The sequence below is a fragment of the Periplaneta americana genome, chromosome 2 (assembly GCF_040183065.1).
Source record: "Periplaneta americana isolate PAMFEO1 chromosome 2, P.americana_PAMFEO1_priV1, whole genome shotgun sequence".
NCBI classification, from domain to species: domain Eukaryota; kingdom Metazoa; phylum Arthropoda; class Insecta; order Blattodea; family Blattidae; genus Periplaneta; species Periplaneta americana.
In genome coordinates this window covers 161,416,229-161,442,128 of record NC_091118.1, presented here as the reverse complement: position 1 = coordinate 161,442,128, position 25,900 = coordinate 161,416,229, and the positions used below count along the sequence as shown (strand labels likewise).

Below are 25,900 nucleotides of genomic sequence, written 5' to 3'. Positions count from 1 at the left end.
GAATACAACAGTGAAGTCAGGGGAAATGTCTGTACCAGCACGGGTGAACGGTTGTCTAAAAATAGTTTGTTGCACACGTGTTAGAAATGATTTTACTTTGTTCGTAGGATTGCTCCACACGGCCTGCGGCTTCGTTTCGCAAACATCCCTACGCACAAAATAAAATATAATTATAATATTTATATCGTAAATAACATACGGCAACAGAATCAGAAACACAATAGTCCACGGCATACTTATTTACCGAAAAACTCTACATACGCGATATGACCTAGATGTAAGTTATAAATAAACTGAACAAATAATAGTATGCTGTTGTGAAACAAGTTTATGATGTTACACTTTCTTCGTTCAGAAAACGAGGATCGCTAGTGTCCTAATTTTGACGAATGTAATAGGCTAGCGGTATATCATTATAAACGTGTTTCGTACATTATGTTTTGCACTACAGCTTTATAAAGCATTTAATAAAGAAATGACATATGCAATTTGTAATGATGGGTAGTTTGATAGTATGGTCTATGAAGAAAGAGGTTGCTATGACAGTGGTGATAATATATTAATTATTGCACGGCAAATCGTCTGATAATGTTATTAATTTTATAGCACGTGTTATGTCGTCATGGTAGAAGTCTGTGACATTTTATTTAGAATGGTAATATTTTACAACACTGGTATAATAAAATGACATTTTGTGAACGATTTTGACTAAAGAAAAATACTATTTACAATGTCATTATATAAAATACTAATGCAACAAATAGGCCTATGTGAGAAATTTATAATGAAAATGAATAATAAAATTTATAAATGTTATATGCACGCCTTGTATGCTAATTTTTAAGGGCGGATTAAATCACTTTACGCACTTATGCAACACAAAATTTCATGCAAAACCTCTTAGTAATTGTTACAGTACATAAATAAGCCTATTATAATATTAAATATTATACATTTAAAATAATGTTCTGTAAAATTAATTTGTTTGCTATGATTTCGTGGCTGCCTTTACTTCTTGAAGAATGATTTTTATGATTTTACATTTTTGCTTTTACAGTAGTTACTGGATGCCGTAGCGACGCGACGAGTGACTTGTAAACTTTATTTACTCGTTGTTTCTAACAACAGTAACATGAATATAAAGTATATACAGGTGTTCCAGTAGAATTTGACGGTTTTTATAGCATTATTGCGGGACAATCAAATTGAATTAACAGGGAACACAATTACAGGAAACATTGTTGTAAAAAACAATTAATTAATCTGTACTTGTTTTTTTAAATTACATTTTTATGTGACTTTCCACGACAACGAACGCATTCTTGCAATCTGCCCTGAAAGCTTATCATCACTTTCTGTAATAATCCAGGATCAGTGGCTCTAATTTCATTATTTATGTTTTGTTTTAGCTGCATTATTGTGCGTGGTCTGTTAAAGCACACTTTGCTTTTCAAATAAAAAAAATTCGGCTGCAGTAAGGTCTGGAGACCGTGGCGGTCAGACAATATCTAAAAATCATGATATTATGCGCCTAGGAAACAAGATTCGCAGACAGTTCATTGATTCACGTGCAGTGTGTGCTGTCGCCCCATCCTGTTGGAACTAAAATTCATTATAGGTGTCCATCTCAGGCAGTTACACTGTTCCCAACATTTCTTGGTACCGATCTGCGTTGACAGTCACAGTGCGGTTACATTCCGACGTACGGACTGATCACGGACCACCAGCTAATCTACCACAAACATTCCCAGTGTTATTGAATTTACTCACCCACTTCAGAATTGTGTTACGGGAGCATTAAATTCATTTCTAAATCTTCTCTGAACATGTGTAATGGATTTATACTCAATATATTATGCAGTTACTGCAAATGCATGTTCTGCCACCGTCCAGTAAGCCGTATCATTTACTGCAATTACAGGAGATATGGCATGTTTTGAAGATCGCATCAGCGTATAGATAATTATATAGTATGGACACTTCGCGTCGGTATCTTTGATGTAACAGGACTGATTTCAATGACCTTCAAACCAGTTTGAGCATGAGATTCTGCTTTCTCCCAGGAGTTGGCACTGACATCACACCAGCTAGCAGTCGACACAGCGGAAATATAACACATACAATTGATAAATCTAGGTACATTGTACATTGTATACTCAAATAATATAAATTGGACGGAAGAAATAATAAATCCGTCATTAACTGTAATGTCTAGACTCTAGAGTTCCTTTATAGTGAGAGTTGAGACGTTGACCCCAACAACAATTAAAATATGTAATGATTTGATAACGCTGAAAATGGAAAAACAAAACTCCTATGAGAAGTAAAATCATATATGTATACATATTATACTGCATACAAATATTAAACAAATTTGATACATAATTTTATAATATATATTATTTTATAATATAATTTATTATATATAAATATAAAAAATTATTATTACAACTAGTCTGTCACTGAGAAATAAGGAAAAGCTGTTAACTTGAATTTATTTGAAGCAAAGCGTTACTCGATTATGCAATAAGATAGGCGATGTTTGGATCCTGTGTCTCAACTCTATACTCAATTACCACTGGCAAACAAAAAAAAAAAAAAATTTTTTTTAATGTTTCTTGCACTTCATGAGTCAATTCCTACTAATTTTGGGTTGAGAAAAACGAATATGACAATGAAAAATTTTTCTTAGCTCTGGTTTCTCTGATACACAATAGGTGGAAGTATTTCAGTTTAACGGATTAAGAGAAAACGATACATTTTAATATGCCAACAACATTGAAAGTGCATTTAATTTTTTTTAATGGAAGTTACATTCTAAGAGTTCTAAATTTATGGAAGAATACCTGGCAGATGGTTGGGTCTGAAGAGAATCATGTGTGGCTTCATGAGATCGTCGTCTTTTAGTTTGCCTCTTGTGAGTTCCGGAGCATCCCTACACAAAGACAGCAGTAATCCGCAAGCATTGTTTCATTCCAGCGGCCCTGATATCTTTGTTCCATTACAGAAATATCGTGATGGAACCTTCCTCCGTGTTCATCACTGAAAGCTCCACAATTAGGAGGGAAAACGTCTAGGTGGGAGTGGAGAAAATGGATTTTAAAGGACATTTTGCATCCGAGTTGATGGTATTTTTGCAGGAGCACTGTCACCAACTGAGTGTAGTTATCATCTCTTTTGTTGCCTAAAAATCCATGAATAACTCCCTTGAAGGCTTCCCAAACTTCCTTTCCTTTCCCCGCCAAAACTTGATCAAATGCAGGATCCTTTACAAGTTCTCGAATTTGTTGCCCGATAAAAATACCTTCCTTAACTTTGGCATCACTTAATTTCGGAAATTTCTCTCTTACGTACTTAAAGGTCTGTCCTTCTTGGTTCATACCAATGACAAAATATTTTATCAAACCCAGCTTAATATGCAGGGGTGGAAGAAGAACATCTTTTGGGTCCACGAGAGGCTCGGCAACAACATTTTTCTCGCTAGGGTTATGATTTCTTGCAGGCCAGTCTGCCTCAATATAATGTGATTTCCTATCCCTGCTGTCCCACATACATAAAAAGCAGCAATATTTTGTGTATCCCAGTTGCATTCCTAAGAGTACAGAATGAGTTTTAGATCACCACAGATTTTCCACTTGTGTTCATGATATTCGATTGAGTCGAAGAGGGCTGTCATATTTGCATAAATCTCCTTCATGTGAACTCCGTGACCAACAGGAATAGAAGTAAGACTGTTGCCACTGTGAAGTAATACAGCTTTCAAACTAAGCTTGGAGGAGTTTATGAATAGCCTCCATTCAATTGGATCATGGTTCAAATTCAAACATTTCATCAAGCCATTAATGTCGCAGCAAACAAAATTGTTTTTCTTCTTAAAAAAAAAAAAAAGGGAAACAGATCCCTGTGACGTTGTCTGTACTGTGAGACCCTGACATCACGTTCGAGAAGATTCCATTGCTGTAGTCTAGACCCTAGAATTTCTGCCTTCTCCTTTGACAGATCAAGGTCTCTAATGAGATCACTCAATTCCGCTTGACTCAGTCTGTGCGGTTTATCATCTTTTTTCCTCAAAATCAGGATCCTGGGATGTGGAAGGCTTGTTGGGTTCTTCTTCTTGTTCCACACTGTCTTCATTTTCTACTTCAAACACACAATTTTCGTGGCATTTTTACAAATTTTACGCTTTAAAAACACTTCCGAACCAGAAATTCTGCATTAATTACAGCAGAAACAATATGAAATTCACAGTGACAGCAACAATACCTATGTTTGTAACTTACAAACAGCTGAAGAACATTTGTATTTTGTTATTTGACAGGTGTGCCAACTCCCAAAACAAAATTTCCCCCAAATTTCCCCCAAACTGAAAATGTTGACTCTAAAAAATGAAATGTCACTTCATCTACAAAGCAAGAGCTAATATGTAATTTTTATGGTGATTTTTTAATTCAGCAGGTGGAAATACATAAGAATTAGCTATTTTTGAGTAAGAAACATTTTCATTGTTGACCAGTGTTGTTATCTTAGCGTGTGCTCGATTACACTAACCTCTAGTGCTTGAAAGTGGAACTAAACGCCGGCGCACAGAGATACAAAACAGGAAAATTTTCTCAGTGTCAATTCTATATAATCCCTATTCGCTGGTCGCATAGTAACCGATATTTCCTCCAAAGCACAAAATTGCTTAGAAACGGCAGTGTTCTGAAAACAGTCACATTCTACTGGAACACCTTGTACATTAAATTTCAACATAGCAGCCTGTTATTTCAATATGTGTTGCATGCAGTTCATTTAGCTTATATTGAGTTTGCCCTCATTTAAATGGCTGAAAATGCCCCGCTATTGATCTCGCCTATTTACAGTACATTTGTGCAAACATGTCTCATTTAAATCAGAGATAAATTCATCTCTTTCATAGGCTTCATGTTTGTGTAAGAGTCTTATATTTAAAATTATGCGAAACTGTTGTTCATATTGCTGTTAAATTCAGGTTATGTTTAACATAAACAGTCTACTTAACATTATGCAAAACTGTGTTACTGATGTTAGTTGAGTTCATTTTGTGGTGAGAACTGTATTTATTACAGAGAGTTGTCGGATATCTACTTTTTTAAATTTTATCTGAAAAATTTGATTAAAATTATGTAAAAACGGTACATTTTTGGAGTTGAAAAGCAATGTTGATAGTCTTGGTGTTAAATTCAGCAAATATGTGAGTAGCTATTGTTAAACTTGTAAAGTTAATTCATTATTTCATAGAGTTGTTTATAAAGAGTAAGTTGGAGAAAAGCAAATGTAAAAGATAGAAACTTTTTCACGTTCTTCTGTGGGATATAAAACATCGATATAATATTTTTATTAACTGCAAAGCTATTCGCTACTTGTCTCACTTAGAAGTAAACAATTTTACTGTATGAACTTGGACAACTTTTTTTGGGAAAAGCAGAGAAGAAATTGTAACACACTAGGTCTTACAAAAAAAAGGGGGCAACTAAGGAATAAAACATGCAACCCAAAATCCGCCTCCTACCTATGAGTTATGTCTAATGGCATCAAATAAAGCTACATTTATTCGTGTTTGTTGTTGCAGAAAAACAGAAGATACTGAGTAACAAGAAAGTTTATTCATTTCATTGTTATGATTATGGAAATAATAATAATAATAATAATAATAATAATAATAATAATAATAATAATAATAATAATAATAATATGGATTCTTGAATTATAGTCACTGCAATAAAACCAGTGCTAAACTTCATTATGGGAGTCATAACATTCTGAATCCTTAGTAGAAATGACAATAAAATCCGTAAAAATGTTAAAACATTTGCATTGAACTAATAAAGATGGTTAAAATTGGATTTCATAAACGCTTCTTGTAAAATGATATCTTATTACCTCCTACTTACTACTTAAAAATCATGCTTCCTCTATTTTGTTCTACAAAAGCATTATTGCGTATTATTGCACAGAATACATAAATATGCGGCCAGATATCACTCTAATCTAGATGCGCAGTTACAAAACCAAAGTGACGTAGACCAGTCCATGAACGTCAGTTCTGTGTGTCTGTTTTGACATGAGTATGAGATTCTATTTTGCATTTTTATTTTGTGTTTAACTTTTTATTTCACAGAAGTTTTAACGTGTGGACAATGAAGTATAGAAATTCAAATTTGTAAACTTGTAATAAAAACAAGGAGGAAATATGACGAATTGAAAATTTATTTTTCTCCCTCCAAACAATTCTGAATACTATGTCTTTCGCCACAATAACTTGTTAGTAGCTCTCAGATTCTGCTGATGGAAGCCGAAATTTGCAGAGTACAAACAAAACGTCGCAATTGCTATAAAATATTGTCCCATTACTAAACGAACTCGTTCGTTCACCTCAGAAATATACCTTCCGTACTCTAGTAGGTACCTACTTCACTTTCTTACTTTATTAATGGTGGGCGGGATCACTACGACCCAACACTGTGATCTAGTAGATTTACTGTGCTAACTCTTCAGCTATATCAACACACACAGGCTGACTATACTAAGGTTCGCTGATTATACAGATTTATACCAGCCAATCGCACTTGTTCCTGGACCAGCCTTCTCTGGACGTCATCATTCGGCGATCGGGAAACTCTATGGAATGATAATGGAGTGGAGATCGGACAGAAATATATGAATGCCTAAGGTGGGGATACGGGAGAACTTCGAGAAAAACCCAAACTGCGACCTTCTTCGCCACAAGTGTCACTATTGATTTTACAATGACTCTTACACTTTTACTACGTCGCACTACTTTTGACCAATAAAATGGTACGAAAGGACGTTTTTCAACCAATCATGGCTTCTTATCGCACAATTGTATCGTTTCCCTAGCATTTGTTTAATTTTATCGCTTCCTAGTATTTGTTTTTATCACTACCCTAGCATTTGTTTTTTGTTTGCCAACATTTAAAACTGCAAATTCTTTGCGGTACTATAAAGCATGCTTTGCGATCGTAATTTGTTTCCCGCATAGACAGTCGACTGAAAATGGCGGCTCCGTTTAAACATTTTGGTGAAGGTAACATTAGTGAAATAGAATTTTAGTAAGTCAATTAATATCTATTTTATTGTATTAGAGTATTTTATTTCTTCTGATCTTTATATACTTTCTCCTGTTTTTATCACCTTCCTACCATTTGTTTCTTTGTTTACCAACATTTCAAACTGCAAATTCTTTACGGTACTATAAAACATGCTTTGTGATCGTCATTTGTTTCCCGCATAGATAGTCGACTGAAAATGGCGTCTCCGTTCAAACATTTTGGTGAAGGTAACATTAGTGAAATAGAATTTCAGCAAGTCAATATCTATTTCATTGTTTTAAAGTACTTTATTTATTCTAATCTTTATATACTTTCTCCTGTTTTTATCACCTTCCTACCATTTGTTTCTTTGTTTACCAACATTTCAAACTGCAAATTCTTTACGGTACTATAAAACGTGCTTTACGATCGTCATTTGTTTACAGCATTGACAGTAAACTGAAAATGGCGGCTCCGTTCAAACGTTTTGGTGAAGCTAACATTAGTAAAATAGAATTTCAGTAAGTCAATTAATATTGTATTGTATTAGAGTACTTTATTTCTTATAATCTTTATATACTTTCTTCTAATCATGTAATAGTCAATTAAATCCCACTCGAGTTTTGATTTTCTCTAGATAAATCAAAATCTCTAGTGAGATTACTGTTGAAAAATGCGAGGACTGACCGGTACTCGAAACTGAACCGCCTTCCTGAACAGCCAAAGTCTAGACCGCTCAGCCTCCGTGGAGTGCTCTAGTAATTTGTGCCTTATAGATTTTCCCAGCTGTGAAAGGCAGATGATAGCTTTAAGTGTTATAAATATTTTACAGATTGTTTATATTCTAAGCTTTTTCGAACATTTATAGAAAGAATGATCGATTCTATTTTAGAACAGAAGATGTGAAAGCAGAACATAAAATGGAATATAGATTAATACAGAGTCCTCCGTATATGGCGCTATGGAATGTACAGAAACGTTGTCTTTCACAATGCGTTAGCATAGGCGCCGAAGTTCAATGGCCTTTGTCAGAAGTTGTATGCGTGCAGTTCACCTCAGTCTGTAGTGAGCTACTGAAGGGATTGAATTGCTCATTCGTGCGTAATGTAGTGCAAGCTATTGTGTTTTATCATGTTGTTTCAGGATGGAATATAACACATTGTAGCGAGTTTTTCCAGTTTTAAATTATGAAAGAAGGGGGAGAAAATATCCGACAAGTCACTTCGAACAATTCACAAGAAGAGATTAGTCAAGTATTTCAGAATAATCTTCGGAGATGTGAAAAATGTATTGTAAAAGGAGGAGTACAGTTTGAATATTTCTTGTGACACAGGTAAGAAGCACTTGTATTTATTTCAAAGTTGTTGATAAACGTTTTTCCGCTAAAAAGCTTTCAGAAACGGAGGCCGATTTCACAGTAACTGTGCGATACATATAGCAGAAAATGCTGACGAGCTTGCGGGGAGAGGATACTGGGTGTTCAGTTCAAAATGTGTCATGGCTCGCTGTATGCCGTCATGTGGCTAGCTGATGAGCCTAGAGAATTCAATCTTCCTACACTTCCGCAGAGGTGTATAACCTAAGAGGCAGAGAAGTTGCCTAGCAAGAACGGCGTTCATTCTGAAGAGTACGTACCGATACGTACGGTAACGCCGGTAGTGGCAGGAATGTGAACTGTTTGGAAATACGTACTGTCGGGATATGGGGAGAGGGTTAAGACGATTACTTACGTATTTGTTGACATTAACTTCGACGGTCAACATGGACACGGAGCATTTGGTTTGTGTTGTGGAATGTTACCGTACGCAACCGATGATAACAAATACCCTGTGTACGACTTGCCGGCGCAAAACACAGTTCGAAAGAGGTTATGGTAGCACACAGACCGTACAGACCGCCATCTGTTGCTACGACGTTCAAGTTATACCGTACACGTTCTCAAGTTCAGATTGAAGAACGCCTTAAATAATAGGCAACTTCTCTAACATATACACTGAAACTCGCTCCAAATCGGTGACCCAACAACAGTGACGTCATGACACACTTTGAAATGAACACCCAGTAGTGTCATATATGGAGGATCCGTGGTAGCAGTGTTAGTATTTTATTTAACTCTAGATTATTAATAATTCGTCTGACAGACTACTCAGGTTAGCAGCATTGCTAATTTGAGGTATTTATAGTTATAATAAGTTTATTTACAAATTAATATATAAATCAACATTCTAAATTCAGTCGAACTTGCTTAAAAGCTGGTTCACAATAAACCGGGAACGGAAACGACAACGAGAAGAGAACGAGAACGGAAGTAATGTTAAAATAAATGTATTTTTAATGTGAACATTCACAATTAACTATTGTGAATGCTCACATGTAAATACATTTATTTTAACAATATTTCCATTCTCGTTCTTGTCGTTTCCGTTCCTGGTTTATTGTTTATTGTTTATTGTTAATAAAATAACATTGACAGAAATACAATCTTAGTACTTCCCTGAAAGAGTAAAAACTCGTGCTCAGGGAGATATCTAAACACAAAGATAAACACAAAGATAATTTTTTGACACAAACTGGGTCAAGGAAAAAAAAATTACAGGAATAAATTAAATTTAAAAATACAATTTCAATTTTAACAATTTAAGTCATACAAGTACATATACATATTAAATCAATATATGTTCTTTAAAAATTAAATTCCTAACGCTAGTTTTGAAATTCCTGATACTAAAATTTTCCAAATTTGGGTATTTATCAATTATTTTATTGTATAATCTTGGACCACAGTAGGTACCATGGCTCAGAGCTGTGCTTGTGAAACACTTTGGTTCCTCTAGTCGTATAAAATCGGATCTTTTAGTTCCATATTTATGATGATACAATTTGAATTTATTACGGGTTTTATATATGAAGATTAATAAGGCAATATAATAAATCTGTTTAATTTTCAAAACATTAAAATCAGTAAACAAAAGCTCAGATGAGTAATCAATTGGTTTATTAAGGCATATATTAATAATTCTTCTCTGAATAAGTATTAGTGGAGTGAGATTAAAATTACAAGCATTTCCCCCACCCTAAAATTCCATACTGGAGAATGGATTGAAATAAAGCTAAATAAATGAGACGTAAAATATTAATTGGTATATATGATCGAAGTATAACAAAGATATAAATTCTTTTACGTAATGTATTGCATAAATATGTAATATGTTTGTTCCATCGTAAGTGTTGGTCGATTGTAATGCCTAAATACTTAACTTATGAGGATTCGGTTAATATGGGACATTCACAATTTTGAGAAGAACAATCTGAATGATGAATTTTGAGCCTAAAGGAAGATTGAAGACCACTGGACCTTAGTGAAAATGGAACAACAGTTGTTTTGGATGTGTTTAAGGAAACAGCGTTTGAATCAAACCACTCTTTAATTACCTGTAATCCATTATTCGCATTAATATAAGTGCCTTCCCAAGATTGTTCACCAAAAAGAATTACGGTATCATCCACATATGAATATATAACCCCATTATATTTGCGTATATCTGTTAATAACAAATCATTTATATAAATCAAGGATAAAATTGGACCAAGAACTGTGCCCTGAGGGACCCCTACTTTTATGTTTTGAGTAAAACTAAATTCATTATCAACTTTAGTTACTTGATTTCTGTTATTCAAATATGACTTAAATAAACTTAGAACATGACCATTAATGCCTAACAAGTTTAATTTCTCTAATAAAGTATCATGGTTAACGGTATCAAATGCTTTTCGAATATCCAAAAATATACCCAAGCATTTATTCCCTCGGTCTAACTCACATATGATTTTGTTTGTAACACATGAAATAGCGCCATCTGTGCCAAGTTTATTTCTAAAACCGAATTGATTTGAAGAAAGTACGTTGTATTTGTCCAAATAATTTAATAGACGACTTTTTATGCATTTTTCTAAGAGTTTAGATATACATGAGAGTAAAGATATTGGTCGGTAATTGTTCATGCATTTTTTATCTCCTGATTTGAAAATAGGGACAATTATAGCATTTTTAAATTTATCTGGAAATTTAGCATGTAAGAAGCATAAATTAAATACATGAACAAGCGGTTTAGCCAAGAAAATACTGAACAGTTTAAATATTTTGGAGGGTATAGCATCTTCACCAGGGCTTATGTTATTTTTTAATGAGGAAATATGTTTAATTATTTCATTTTCTGTTACAGGGAACAAAAACATAGAATACTGTAGTTGTTTCATATTATTACAAAAATTACCACTCTTCCTAGTTCTTATACTAGAAGCAATTTCAATGCCAATATTTGAAAAATAATTATTAAACTCCTGAGCTATTTCAAATTTGTCCGTAATTAATTCACCATCTTTATTATACAATTACGTAATATCGTCTTTCACTTTCGGTTCTAAGTTAGTTGCCTCTCTAATTGTCTGCCAAAATTTTTTAGGGTCACTTAGATTGTTTTCTAGTTTTTCGGAATAATAGCTAATTTTCCTGGATTTTATAACATTTGTTAGAATATTTCGATATTTTTCGTATTTATATATATATTTTTTATATTTTGTATTTATATTTAAGTTCAGTATGTGGATCAGCCTTAATCCGGAGTTGAAGGGGCCGTGAAAATCGAATTATTCAAGATTTCAAATTAGAAACGTTTCATTATTGCTTTCTTACTTTCTACTCTAGAGGAATTTTGATTGAAATATACCAACGTTTTTGGAGCTCCCTTTGAAATCGCACCCAGAACCTCTTGTATAAAAAATTAATAAAGTACAGTAAGAACAAAACTAGGCCTGTTCAAGGTTTTGTACAACATTGTTAAATACAGAACGCAAAGATTTTTAAAGCGCTCGATACTTTTGTCTTTTTTAGCATTTCATTTTTTTGTTTTTGTTGTTGGTAACTCTATAGCATCTATTAATGCTTTATGATTGTGCTAACAGATGGAGTTACTTGTCAACAATGTGACACTGAAACGTATGTTCAGCTTACTGTCCAACGACAGTCCTGATGTATTTTATATTTTTGATGATTCGCTAATTAATATTAACCCGGTACACTCATAATCACACTCACATTCATACAAATTTCCAGACTCTAGACACCCAGGTAATTTTTCTTCAAGAAAAATTCACCGGAAGCCGAGGCCGGGAATCGAACCCGGGATCTCCAGATGTGGAAACTAGCATGTTGATCATCAGAATTTAATCTTTGATTCATGCAAATTCGAGTTTATTGGGAGATTGGAAAATTGTTTCACAGTTCACACACATTTTCTTGTTATTCAACATAACACCAATTCTTGGTTGTGGTCCATGGCCTGGGAGGTTGTAGACAATTTATGTGAAGACAGGGCGACAGTCTGCTCGCGTATACTGCGAGTTGATTTTCGTAATTTTGGAACTGAATTTCGTTAGATTTCATTTCGAATTATCAAGAAAAAAATCGAATTACAGACGATTTTTTTAACATTGCGTTACATAGGAATATCAATGCCAGTTTTAGTATCTTCATCAGTTTACATGAAAAAGACGTCACTATGATGGTTCTTAAAAATTACTACTGGTGCTATCCATAGACATTTCGCTAGCCCGCGCTACGAGCGTGCTAAACTAGCCCCGGCTATCGACTGGTTACTTATACGGGATTCATATCATACCATATATCGGTAACACTGGTTTATGAATACGAAAAACGTTAGTTCACTGATCATCCACCGGAAGCCCGTGCTAAGAATGTAAATTTGTGATAAGATATCAACACAGCTTCTTCTGACAGCCGAGTGTGCATTACTAAAGTAGTGCAAACTTTTTAAATTATCAACAAATATCAGCAAATGGCGATAAATTAAAATCCTGAATATGTACCAGGAATCTGAAACTTCAAGCCCTATTGAACAAGGATCATAAACAATTTGGGTATCTGTGACATAATTTTACGTAGAATTAGCTATGGTACCCAATTCTTACGTAGTCTTTGTTCAAGAGGTACCCACTGTTCGAAAAGGCTGCTGAGAATGATGGGAATGGTTGCAAGAAAAGCAAATGTGTTAAAATGATTAATCATTATACTTAAAAATTCGCTTGTTCAAGTAAACATCATTTTATTTAGTGAAGTATTCCTTTCCACATGAAGTGAGTTGATCGAGTCGAATATCAACATGGGAAAGAACGATTGACAATTTTTTCTTGAAGTCCTCTAGCACAGTCATAGTACTTTTTATTTAGTTGGTTTGGTTTAACGACGCTGTATGAACTACTCAGTTATTTAGTGTCGATGGAATTAGCGATACCGAGATGGTATTTGACGAGATGAGGCCGAGGATTCGTCATCCCGATTACTTAAAATTCGCCTTACGGTTAGGTAAAACCTCGGAAAAATCAAACTAGGCAATCAGCCCAAGCGGAAATCGAACCAACGCCCCGCAACTCTGGATCGGTAGGCAAGGGTCTCTGTCCGCTGAGCTATGCCGGTCGGTAGTTCAAAGTACTCTTACGGTCTGTAAATCTGTGATACGGTATCTAAAGTTTTACTGTATTTCTCACCCGGATGAATCCCTGCTAAGGAATTTAAAGCCCTTAAAAATCTATCGCCGGGTTTGAATCCGCGAATCCCCGATATAACGGCTGACGTTACATTTGCTATAGGTGAGCCACAAGCAAAAAATTATTAATCTGTGCAGGTATTGTCTTCCACCAGCAGGACCGACAGGTTATCACCACTCGTCAGGGATTGCCGGACACTGTCACAGTTTGAAAGTAAATTGGAAAAGTATGTTATATCTCACGAAGTCCGTTTCTGAGAAGTTGCTAAATTTATGCCGAAGTTGTTATCTTTAGTATTTTGACAGTAATTTCGTTTTGTTAGATTAACCCTTTCTCTTGTCTTTGTGCCAGGATGCTAGAACAGCTTGTTGTTCCTTGGTTAATAATGATGATGTTGAATGTCACTGTTATTTTGTGTCTGTATTTGTCGTATATATTTTTACTTTTTTTTTTTTTCTTTTTTGCACCATTTAATGTATTAGAATAATTTTTATTATTTTCAATTTCTACTTGTACGTTCAGTTGTTTTTTTTATGTCATATTCATTCTGTCTATGCGGATGACGTGAATATGTTAGGAGAAAATCCACAAACGATTAGGGAAAACACGGAAATTTTACTTGAAGCAAGTAAAGCAATCGGTTTGTAAGTAAACCCCGAAAATACAAAGTATTTGATTATGTCTCGTGACCAGAATATTGTACGAAACGGAAACATAAAAATTGGAGACTTATCTTTCGAGAAGGTGGAAAAATTCAAGTATCTTGGAGCAACAGTAACAAATATAAATGAAACTCGGGAGGAAATTAAACACAGAATAAATATGGGAAATGCCTGTTATTATTCGGTTGAGAAGCTTTTGTCATCTAGTCTGCTGTCAAAAAATCTGAAAGTTAGAATTTATAAAACAGTTATATTACCGGTTGTTCTGTATGGATGTGAAACTTGGACTCTCACTTTGAGAGAGGAACACAGATCAAGGGTGTTTGAGAATAAGTTTCTTAGGAAAATATTTGGGGCTAAGAGGGATGAAGTTACAGGAGAATGGAGAAAGTTACACAACGGAGAACTGCACGCATTGTATTTTTCACCCGACATAATTAGGAACATTAAATCCAGACATTTGAGATGGGCAGAACATGTAGCACGTATGGACGAACCCAGAAATGCATATAGAGTGTTAGTTGGAAGAACGGAACGAAAAAGACCTTTGGGGAGACCGAGACGTAAATGGGAGGATAATATTAAACTGTATTTGAGGAAAGTGGGATATGATAGAGAGTGAATTAATCTTGCACAGGATAGGGACCGATGGCGGGCTTATGTGAGGGCGGCAATGACCCTGCGGGTTCCTTAAAAGCCATTTGTAAGTAAGTAAGTATTTGTTGAATATGTTTTAATTTTTGTTTTTTTTTTTCTTTTTTGCATCATCTAATATGTTAGACTAATTTTTATTATTTTCAATTTCTACTTGTACGTTCAGTTGTTTTTTACGTCATATTTATTCTGTCACTCGTTATTACAGTAGAGTAATAAGTATTGTAGTATAATTTTTTCTTGTAGTTGTATTGCATTGCTGGTGGTGTGGAAGAGAAGGCCTGATGGCCTTAACTCCACCTGAGTAAATAAATAAATGGATGGATGGATAGATAGATGGATAGATAGATAGATAGATAGATAGATAGATAGATAGATAGATAGATAGATAGATAGATAGATAGATAGATAGATAGATAGATAGATAGATAGATAGATAGATAGATAGATAGATAGATAGATAGATAGATAGATAGATAGATAGATAGATAGATAGATAGATAGATAGATAGATAGATAGATAGATAGATAGATAGATAGATAGATAGATAGATAGATAGATAGATAGATAGATAGATAGATAGATAGATAGATAGATAGATAGATAGATAGATAGATAGATAGATAGAAATCACGTGTTAATGACTCGGGCCAGCCTGGAGTATGAAGCTCGGATTCCAGATTCTCCTGAGACTCCGATTGACGATTACTCATTCTGCATGCAAACCCTGCATATGGGGGGGAGAGTCAACGGGTAGCAGTTCGTTATAATGATTTTTTGTATACGGTACACCTATAGACCACTAAGGACGACATAGTGTTATGGCTTGAGAGATCCTACCAGTGTAGTTGTTGCGGGGATAGAGATGCTCTGCCGTGTCGGGCAGGTAGTATGCGTTGCGGTGGAAGGAGCTGTGGGTGAGCGTGACGACGACGACTAGCACGCTGCAGGCCACCAGGAACAGGAAAGTGGACACCACCATCAGCACCACTATGCGTCGGCGTCGCTCCTTGGGTGGCAGCTTTTTGTGGGGTAGTTTGAAGCTGGACTCCGTCTGGTACGGACTCGAACCTCTCCTGGTGGAAGCACGCTTGGATCCTCCGTTCATACTCCCGCTATCCTGACGCCTAGGCTTTCCACTCCCGCTACCCGTACTGCGGTAACTTGCGGATCGTAAAATACTTCTACTGTCCGTTCTCTCTATAGTACCTCCATAGCTTCCTCTACGACCTGGCTGTCTTCTGCTGCCGTTAGAACTTCTCTTGCGTTGCAGCTTCGCAGGTCTTGACGACGGGCATACGTCAGAAGAGTGCCTGTAGACCCTCACAGGTTTTCGATCACCGACTCTGAAGGACCTCTCCCGTGCTAGTAGATTTCTGGGGTTCTGTGACCGCTTGATGGATTGTTGGTATCGTAGATCGAACGAAGAATTGTCTACATCGTCGTTTGATGATGCCAGAACGTCATCCATGTAGAATGATACGCGATTGGCGAGGAAGTCTCTTGGGGAATCGGGATGTCTTGGCTTTTTTATGCTTCTTATTGGCTTTGGGCTTGTATTTGATATCTGAAGTTGGGTGTTGCCATTTTGATCATTATAACCGTAATGTTCTGTAGCGAATCTGTTAGCAATCATGTTTTCAAGTTTTCAGAAATATTTTCGAAATATGACTCTTTTAATGCCTTTTTCTATACAACATATTTTAGAAGTAAACATTTAACTGAACCTAAAACAACGATACCAAAAAATTCGCAAATAAATCATGTAGATTTAAGTTGATAGTACTGTGTGAAAATATTTTCTGAATAATTTCATCACTAACACGAAAACTGTCAAGTTTAATTCCACTGTGTTCGAGCTGTAAACACTATATTATTTTCTGACGCTTTACAGTATTGACATTACATCACAAAGCGAATATTACCATATAAATTTTCATCTCTTCGAAATGTCAACCGCATTAGTGAACTGAATCTATGCAAGAAACCGGAGGTTTATGTATTGAAATCGTGAACACTCCATAAACACATCTAACTTTATGAGTGACATGATTTGCTAGATTCAGTATATGAGAAAATGTTTTGAATTAAACACTGAGTCTTTTGTATTACATCTATGTTTCACAGAAAGAGCAGCAAGTCAGTAAAATCCAAGCCCTCGTGCACAGAGCTCTGTTCAAAAGTCCAATCTATTCACAAAGCCTCGTTGTCAATAGTTATTTGTTTCCCGTTGAAACAATGAGGCATAAAAATCCAGTTTTGTTTATTGAATTAAGCCGATGATTTTTTTTTCTAAACATTGGCATCACTCACTCCAGTTTCCCAACTGGCTTTCCTGTTCAGTGCAATCCTGCCGAGTTGCGAAAAAGTTTCTTCGAGCAGAATTTTATAGACGCTTGTTCGCGGAAAGACATAAACCTTCCCCGGACACTAGCAGAGATGTAACACAGGTTTTGTTTGTTTCATACTCGATGGATTGACTTCCTTCGGGCGCCGGCGTCCGTTTGTCCACAACGGAAGTTTGGGACAGACTTGTGGGCAGAAATCCAACACTTTTGTTTACCATACTTTACGTAATATCCACTCCCCCCAGCACCTACACAAATAAAGTTATACAGGCCACACTAGAATGAACTTCTTTCAGGTTTTTCACCTTTAAAAACTCTGAATTGAAGATAAATGACAGTCTCAAATATCGATTAGTATCTTTGCTTCTAGACTTAGAGCTAATGATAACTTACAGTCCCAAATATTAATCAAAATGTCACAATTTCTATTTATCTTCTCTTTAAGCAACTTCTAACTTTCTGCGACTAGCTTGAGCATTTTGTTTTTAATTTTCTTCTTTCTTGTTTACAGTAGTAAACTAATCACATGTTTATTCACCACTTAACACTGTTTTTACAATTTTTTCCAAAGTAATTTTTCCGGTAATTATAGTTCAGAATTAATTACACATAACTGCACTCGTCGAGCGAGCGATATTTGTCACACGATATTCACGGGAATTTTAACAGTATTTTGACCGAGTAATTTTGTTTTAATTTCCCTTCGCGTAAATTATTACATTGTTGACAAACTTACTAAATAAGCCATTTACCGCCGCTTGAGATTTTAATGATGTGGGAGTCCAGAAGTCGAAATAAATTACCGGCTGTTAGCAAACACAGGCCTCTTCGCTGCACTTCCTACTAGTCACTAGTGTGTCTGCTCCAGCCACACAGCCCCTAGACTTGGAGTCGCGTCAAGTATAGAAAGATGGAGCACGTTACACCATTTCTCCTTACTCTCTCCTTCTCCGACTCCTCCGCTTTCTTATGCTCTTGTTTTCGTCTCTTTTCTCTTGACTCTCATGTCCAGAGAAGTCAAACCAAAAAAAAAGGAACCTCTCTAGTGTGCGGGTGCCAGATAAGTGTTTCCACCTCTTATTCATTCTTCCTCCTTCTACCCAGTTTTTTTGTTCCAGTTTTACTCCTTGGTTTGCAACTTCCCCGTCATTTTTCTCTGTCTGGCTGATGATGTACGTTACTCCCTAAATTGAGAACTGGTCCACGAGAGAACATCTGGAGCGAGGGAGATGTTCTAAGTCGTCGAAGGGGGGTTAGGAGGGAGTGACCAAGTATCCTTCTAGCCGTCTGATGACGTCACAATTATATCACGGCGCTAGAGAGGGTTTTAATAAATTGCATAATGACCTTGTTTGAATTGTATCATGTCAGAGTCCGTGATTTAAAAATATTTGTTTCTAAATTCGTTGTAAATTATCCAGAATCAGACATGGTTGTCAGTAAGCTTCATGAAAGCATTAGGTTATTCTTGCTATAAGGTCGTATGAAAGCGGCTGCCAGCACGGTTTGTGCATAAAACGCCGCTATGAAGAATGGAGTTGGTTAGTGCTGGGTTTTAACGACCCTAAGATCGTATGAAGTCTAAAAGCATCACTATGGTGACGTGTACAGAGATTGTAAATAGAATGGTTTTTCCAACGCCTACCAAATGCGCATTTGTTTATACGATTGTTTACCAATAAAGTTAAATATATCCATCCGTGTACACAACATTCAATTGTATAGCAGTTAAAGAAGTAAAATAATAATAATATGTCAGTTGCTTATTTTACGACACTATAACAACCGCACAAAATTGTAATTAATTTAAATATTAAGGGGTTAGTTACAGCTTACAGCAATAAAATTTTGGAAATATTCAACATTTTTTCCTCCATTACTGTATCTTATACAGTAATGAAAATTAGTAGGCCTATGTGTAAAACACTCTCCTTCTGTTATATGAAAAAAATATAAATATTTTTACGACTAAAAAATATTTATTTATTTATTTTTGTTTTACAAAATTCAGTTCACTGTGCGGTGATGAAGCGTTTTCCACATAACTCAAAAACTATCTAACATTCAGTGATGAAATTTTTGTGTGTATTTATGCATGTCATATCTACAATATGATGCACAATCACTTCTCTACTTTTGATAGATTGTCTGATAAAAAATAAATTCATTTAAAAATTGGTTAAATATCAGTAATCTCTTCTAACACAAAAAATATTATTTATTAAGGAATATAGTTAAAAGAGCATGATATTATAAACATGAGCTACAGCAATAAAATAAAAGAGAGAGAACGTGGAAAAGTTAACAAGTTTATGAGTTATGAGGGAAACGCTTCATCACTGCACAGTAAACTGCCATCATTTTTAATTTTGAAATATATATATATTTTATAACGCAAAAATATTTTTTTCATATAGCAGAAGGACAGTGTTTTACACATACGAATTTTCATTATTATGCAAGATACAGTAATGGACGAAAAAAATGTTGAATATTTCCAAACATTTTATTGCTGTCAGCTGTACCTAACCCCTTAATGTAAATATTATCAAAGTGACTTTATAGGGAAATCTGAAAGAATAAGATAAATATACAGGGGAATCAGTAAGTTAAGAAATAATCCAATTGGGTTAAAGAGAATTATTGATAAAATTCCATTCCACCCCTATTTTACAATCAAATATATCACATGAATCATCAATCTTATTATACTATAAATAATTTTATCAACAGTAATCTCACTAGACGTTTTGATTTATCTAGAGAAAATCAAAACTCGAGTGGGATTTAATTGACTATTACACGATTAGAAGAAAGTATATAAAGATTAGCAGTAACGAAGTACTCCAATACAATAAAATATTAATTGACTTACGAAAATACAACTGTCTTCAAATGTATTATTGTACCATCTCAACATTACAAATATTACGCTAGAGGCATGCTAGATGGCAGCAGTGTCTTTATACAGACACTGAAATGATTACTATTCAATAAATCTTAATTTAAACAATCTCTGATACTTGACTATCCATAATATCATATAGCAGAAGTTCTTTTTATCCTCTCAGAGCAGAAGCTATAACATAACCTAACTAATATACACAAGTGTTAGAAAAGTTTTAATTAACGACGATGACATAAAAAATAAACATGAATAATTTTAAAAGGAATAATTATTGAATGTACAATTTTCAAATTTGAATGTGGTTGGTGGTTCAATTAATGTTATATTGGACGTGTGCGTAATAGAAGTGGAACTCGTTGATTTAGGCCTACATGGTGTATTCAACTTATTCAGAATTTCCGAATGAATAATTTTAAAAGGAATAATTATTGAATGTACAATTTTCAAATTTGAATGTGGTTGGTGGTTCAATTGATGTTATATTGGACGTGTGCATAATAGAAGAGGAACTCGTTGATTTAGGCCTACATGGTGTAGTCAACTTGTTCAGGATTTCCGAATGGTGCTCGTCATTTATTTGTAAATCGGATTTCAGAAGATACATAGGTATGATCAGTGATTTTCATTAATTCTTGTTCTTGAATGCCAATGCGAGTCATATTTGAAACTGCTGTGCATCGACTGGAGTGGTTTGTAATTATATATATATATATATATATATATATATATATATATATATATATAATATATATTTTGACGTCCAGACCAGCGCAGTTTCAAATGTTGGCAAACAAAGAAACAAATGCTAGGGACGCGATAAAATTGTGCGATAAGGAGCCATGATTGGTTGAAATACGTCCTTTCGTACCGTTTTATTGGTCAAAAGTAGTATGACGTAGTAAGAGTGTAATAGTCATTAAAATAAATCTGTATTTTAGGATAGTAAATCTTAACTGGAGAGCTGTGGGGGGGAGGGTCCGAAGTGCAATCAGTGAGAAGCTGCGAACAAATTAATAATAATAATAATAATAATAATAATAATAATAATAATAATAATTACTGTTATTATATTATTACCATCATTTTTTTAGTCTTTCTATGAAAATCTAATTATCCGTCTATTATGCGTTAAATAAAAATGCAATAAATTGTTTCCTTTTAAAATTTGTTACAAAATTTCACATTATTATGTTCGACATTCTACTACAGCTTTTCCCTACCGATGATAAGGATACCGCAGATACTGTAGAACAGTCGTGATTCAACCACACCTTTCTTTTTGTCAGACACTCTATGAACTTAGCTGGAAATAACATCTTCTGAAAAGTACCTTAGATATATTTTAATACTTATCTCAATTCCAGACTCAAACTTTCAAGCGTGAAGATTTTTTTAGCCTACCACTATTTTCCGACCATCTGAAATCCCTGTCGGAAACTCTTGGCAAGTATTTTTTTCTTTACATCGAACATTTACGACTGCATCAGAAATCCTTTCATACATTGCCCTAGCAGCGTAGAAAATTTTTTGAGCTTGGAAGAGGAAGAACAATTAGCTGAACTGAAATGTGATTGGACATAAAAAGTGAAATTCAGTGAACAATCTTTAGATGTGATTTGGTCAATGTTATAGTGAGAAAAGAGTTTCTTTTAATCTCATAGAAAGCTTTAAATGTACCGTATTACTCCAATCCGCCATATCTTGTTTGTCTGAAGAAGCATTTTCTTGTTTTACAAACATTAGAGGGTAGCAGCGAAATAGGCCTTCGAATTTGCTATCAAAATTGCGGCCTAAGAATTGTGTTCTAAGAAACAAACACAAATTGGACTCCGAACTGGCAATGAAACCAAATTATACACTTGAGGAGCTATTTATTTTTATTTAAAGTGTTTTGCAAGTTGAAAATGGTTTTGCCCAAATATATAAACACAGCATCTGTTAATGATGGCTCTTGCAAGATATAACTTGAATGTGAATGTCTTTATGAAGAGTTATTAAATAATAGTACTTTATGCAACGAGCCTATAATGATAGTAATTAAGAAAGCGAGTATGGATGTTTATGAAACGAGCGCAAGCGACTTTTTATGCTCGACCATATTTCTAACTTGAAATTACCGGTATTCAGATGTATACATTTTATTTGTATCTGACAAGATCGGAAGTGACCTTGTTCTAGGTCGTGAATTGTGAGATGTGCGCAGACGCGAAAGTAGTGATTTTTTCCGAGGAACAGTAATGTCATTGACCTTGTGTAATCCCGTTAAACGTGGTATGACTTTGATTATTGAATTCGACATTGAAAAACGAGATGACAAATTGGATTTATTTGAATATTATTTACAATTAACGCTAATTATTATAGTAACAGAACATAACCTTCTGCGACAGTATTGGATTTCCAGCCTCCGTGATTTTTCGCTAATTCTCTTTCGATTGCATATCCGAGAATAATCGATACTTGCGGTTTTATAACGGTACAAAGCTGACTTCTCATTGGCTAAACACATGTAAGCTGAGTTATCATTGGCTGAAGACCTGTACTTTAATGAGTAGGTGTACTTTAATGACATGCATTAAAGGACTGCTACCAGGTGTATAATTAGTACATTTCGGCATGGTCGAGCATAAATATTGTTTTAATTTTTTCAAACTGCAATAAGCTTAAATGTGATGTGAATCACCTACTATATAACACAAGCATATACTTTGGCTAAGTAAAAGCACTACGAGTCTGGCTGCCGGGATTCCTCGAGGTTTAGTTAAACATTTCTTGAGTTCCACGAAGCGAAAAAGATTGGGAAACGCTGTTCTACTCTATACCTCAGGCAGGGGGCCGCATTAAAGTAATGTGAGGAAAAGGGAAGCCTCGTCAACAAACACGTTGATATATACTTTTCTAGTAGGTCAAATAATTTCATTCCAGCAAATCCTTTAGTTACACAAGCTATATGCTTGAATGAGGCGTCAGATGCTATTACCACTGGCGGGCAATATTGTCCAGTTGTCAAGATGATCGATGTGCGCACAAGCGAAACAAAGAAATAGCAGTTGCAAGATGGCGGTCACCTCTGCATGAGTGCACCATTTTCAAGCAGCGGTTCTTTGTGAGGCTTTTCTAAGTAAAATATCTTGCAGCAAAGGATATTCATAAAGAAATGCTGCCCGTATACTATATGTTAAGCATTGCGTGTCATGTCAAGCTGCCTATAATTGAGTACAGAAGTTCTTTGAATAGTAGACAAGTATCAAGAACTTAGTCAGTAGGCCAGTGGAAATTATCACGGAGACCAATGTGCAACAAATTGGCAACTTGATCTGAGTAGGCAGGATGAAGGGAACGATATGCTAGCCCGGATAGTTATAGATGAAGAGTCTTGGTTCCATCATTACCAGCCCGAAACAATGCGTATACCAAGTAGCCAATCGTACAGTGGTGTAGATGTTAAGCAATTTTGCTATTGCTGCTTCTTTGTTTCGCTTCTTGTTTCTTATGTTACATCGATAATACTGCCACCTAAAGGTGATAGGTTCAGGCGCTTCATTATAAAAATGTACATACATTTTTGTAACTTACTGACTCTCTCTCGTATTATTGTGACAGTGTCATAGTTGAATTTCAGAAATGCAAATAGTCAGGTATCTTACATACGTAGGTCAGATGTGGAACACGTGCACAAAAGCTACTCTGGCTTGGGAGAGGCCATTATTCTGTGTGGGATTTTTGGCTGATATTATTATTATTATTATTATTATTATTATTATTATTATTATTATTTATAAAACAGTTATATTACCGGTTGTTCTGTATGGTTGTGAAACTTGGACTCTCACCCTGAGAGAGGAACATAGGTTAAGGGTATTTGAGAATAAGGTGCTTAGGAAAATATTTGGGGCTAAGCGGGATGAAGTTACAGGAGAATGGAGAAAGTTACACAACGCAGAACTGCACGCATTGTATTCTTCACCTGACATACAGTAATTAGGAACATTAAATCCAGACGTTTGAGATGGGCAGGGCATGTAGCACGTATGGGCGAATCCAGAAATACATATAGACTGTTAGTTGGGAGACCGGAGGGAAAAAGACCTTTGGGGAGGCCGAGACGTAGATGGGAAGATAATATTAAAATGGATTTGAGGGAGGTGGGATATGATGATAGAGACTGGATTAATCTTGCTCAGGATAGGGACCGATGGCGGGCTTATGTGAGGGCGGCAATGAACCTCCGGGTTCCTTAAAAGCCATTTGTAAGTAAGTAAGTATTATTATTACTATTATTATCATAATCATAATAATAATAAAAATCTGTATAAAACTTTTTGGTCCCGCGCCGTGGCGTCCCTGTCTAAGGCATCCCGCCTAGGACTCGCGTTACGGAATGCGCGCTGGTTCGAGTCCTCATGGGGGAAGAAATTTTCTCATGTGAATTTCGGCCAGTGTATGGGACCGGTGCCCACCCAGCATCGTGATGCACTTGGGGAGCTACGATAGTTAGCGAAATCCGGTTGCGAATACCAGCTATAACGGCTGGGGGGATCATCGTGCTAACCACACGATACCTCCATTCTGGTTGGATGATCGTCCACCTCTGCTTCGGCATGTGGGCGTGAAGCCAGCAGCCGGCTGGTCGGTCTAGGCCCTTCACGGTAGCTGTAGCGCCACGGATTATTATTATTATAAAACTTTTTGATGTACAAATTTCAAAACCAGTCGTAATAAATAAAGATGTTAAACAAAGATGTGGCTTATCCCCAACTTTATTTAATATTTATATTGTCATTAAAAAATGGAAGAAGGTTTTTCAAAATGGCATCCAGATTACAAGCACGAGGAAAACCCAAACTCTCCTTTACGCGGATGATCGAATCATGAGCCGAAGATGATATGCAAAGACCAGCATACCAATTAAGTTTAATTGCTAAAGAATATGACATTTCTCCACTTCTAAAACAAAAGATATGACGATATGTGGCAAAAATACTCCGAGTCAAAATTAAAACAGGTGGCAAATAATAAAACAGGTGTCGAATTTTACATAATCTCAAATGAAGACAGAGATTTTGATGTCATATTAAAAAGAATAAATGGGGATTAGAAAAATGACATCAAACTCAAATGAAGATAGATTTCTATGTCATATTAAAAAGAGTAAATAGGAGTTACCAAACGACATCAATCTCAAATGATGACAAATTTTCATGTCATATTAAAAAGGGTAAATAGGGGTTATCAGACGACATCGATCTCAAATGAATACAAATTTTCATGTCATATTAAAAAGAGTAAATAGGGGATATCGGACGACATTAATCTCAAATGAAGGCGTTGTCAGACAACATCAATCTCAAATGAAGACGGATTTTGATGTCATATTAAAAACAGTAAATAGGGGTTATCAAACGACATAATCTCAAATGAAGACAGATTTTGACGTCATACTAAAGAGTAAATATAGGTTATCAAACGACATAATCTCAAATGAAGACAGATTTTGACGTCATACTAAAGAGTAAATATAGGTTATCAAACGACATCAATCTCAAATGAAGACAGATTTTGATGTCATATTAAAAAGAGTAAATGTAGGTTATCAAACGACATAAATCTCAAATGAAGACAAATTTTGATGTCATATTAAAAAGAGAAAATATAGGTTATCAAACGACATCAATCTCAAATGAAGACAGATT

The 25,900-nt window shown here is 35.2% G+C and overlaps 1 protein-coding gene across 2 annotated transcripts in view; it reads right to left on the bottom strand.

Annotated features, from left to right (window-relative positions):
- LOC138694724 (uncharacterized) overlaps window positions 1–25,900 on the bottom strand; it is a 234,725-nt gene that overhangs the window by 37,103 nt on the left and 171,722 nt on the right. The window contains exon 1 of one of the 2 annotated variants that reach the window (XM_069818717.1): window positions 15,792–18,573. The exons of the other annotated variant lie outside the window; for it this stretch is intronic. Within the exon in view, the coding sequence (XP_069674818.1) occupies window positions 15,792–16,587 (796 nt within the window). The 5' untranslated portion in view covers window positions 16,588–18,573. Of the gene's footprint in view, window positions 1–15,791; window positions 18,574–25,900 lie in introns of those variants that run through there. 2 annotated transcript variants of the gene reach the window in all.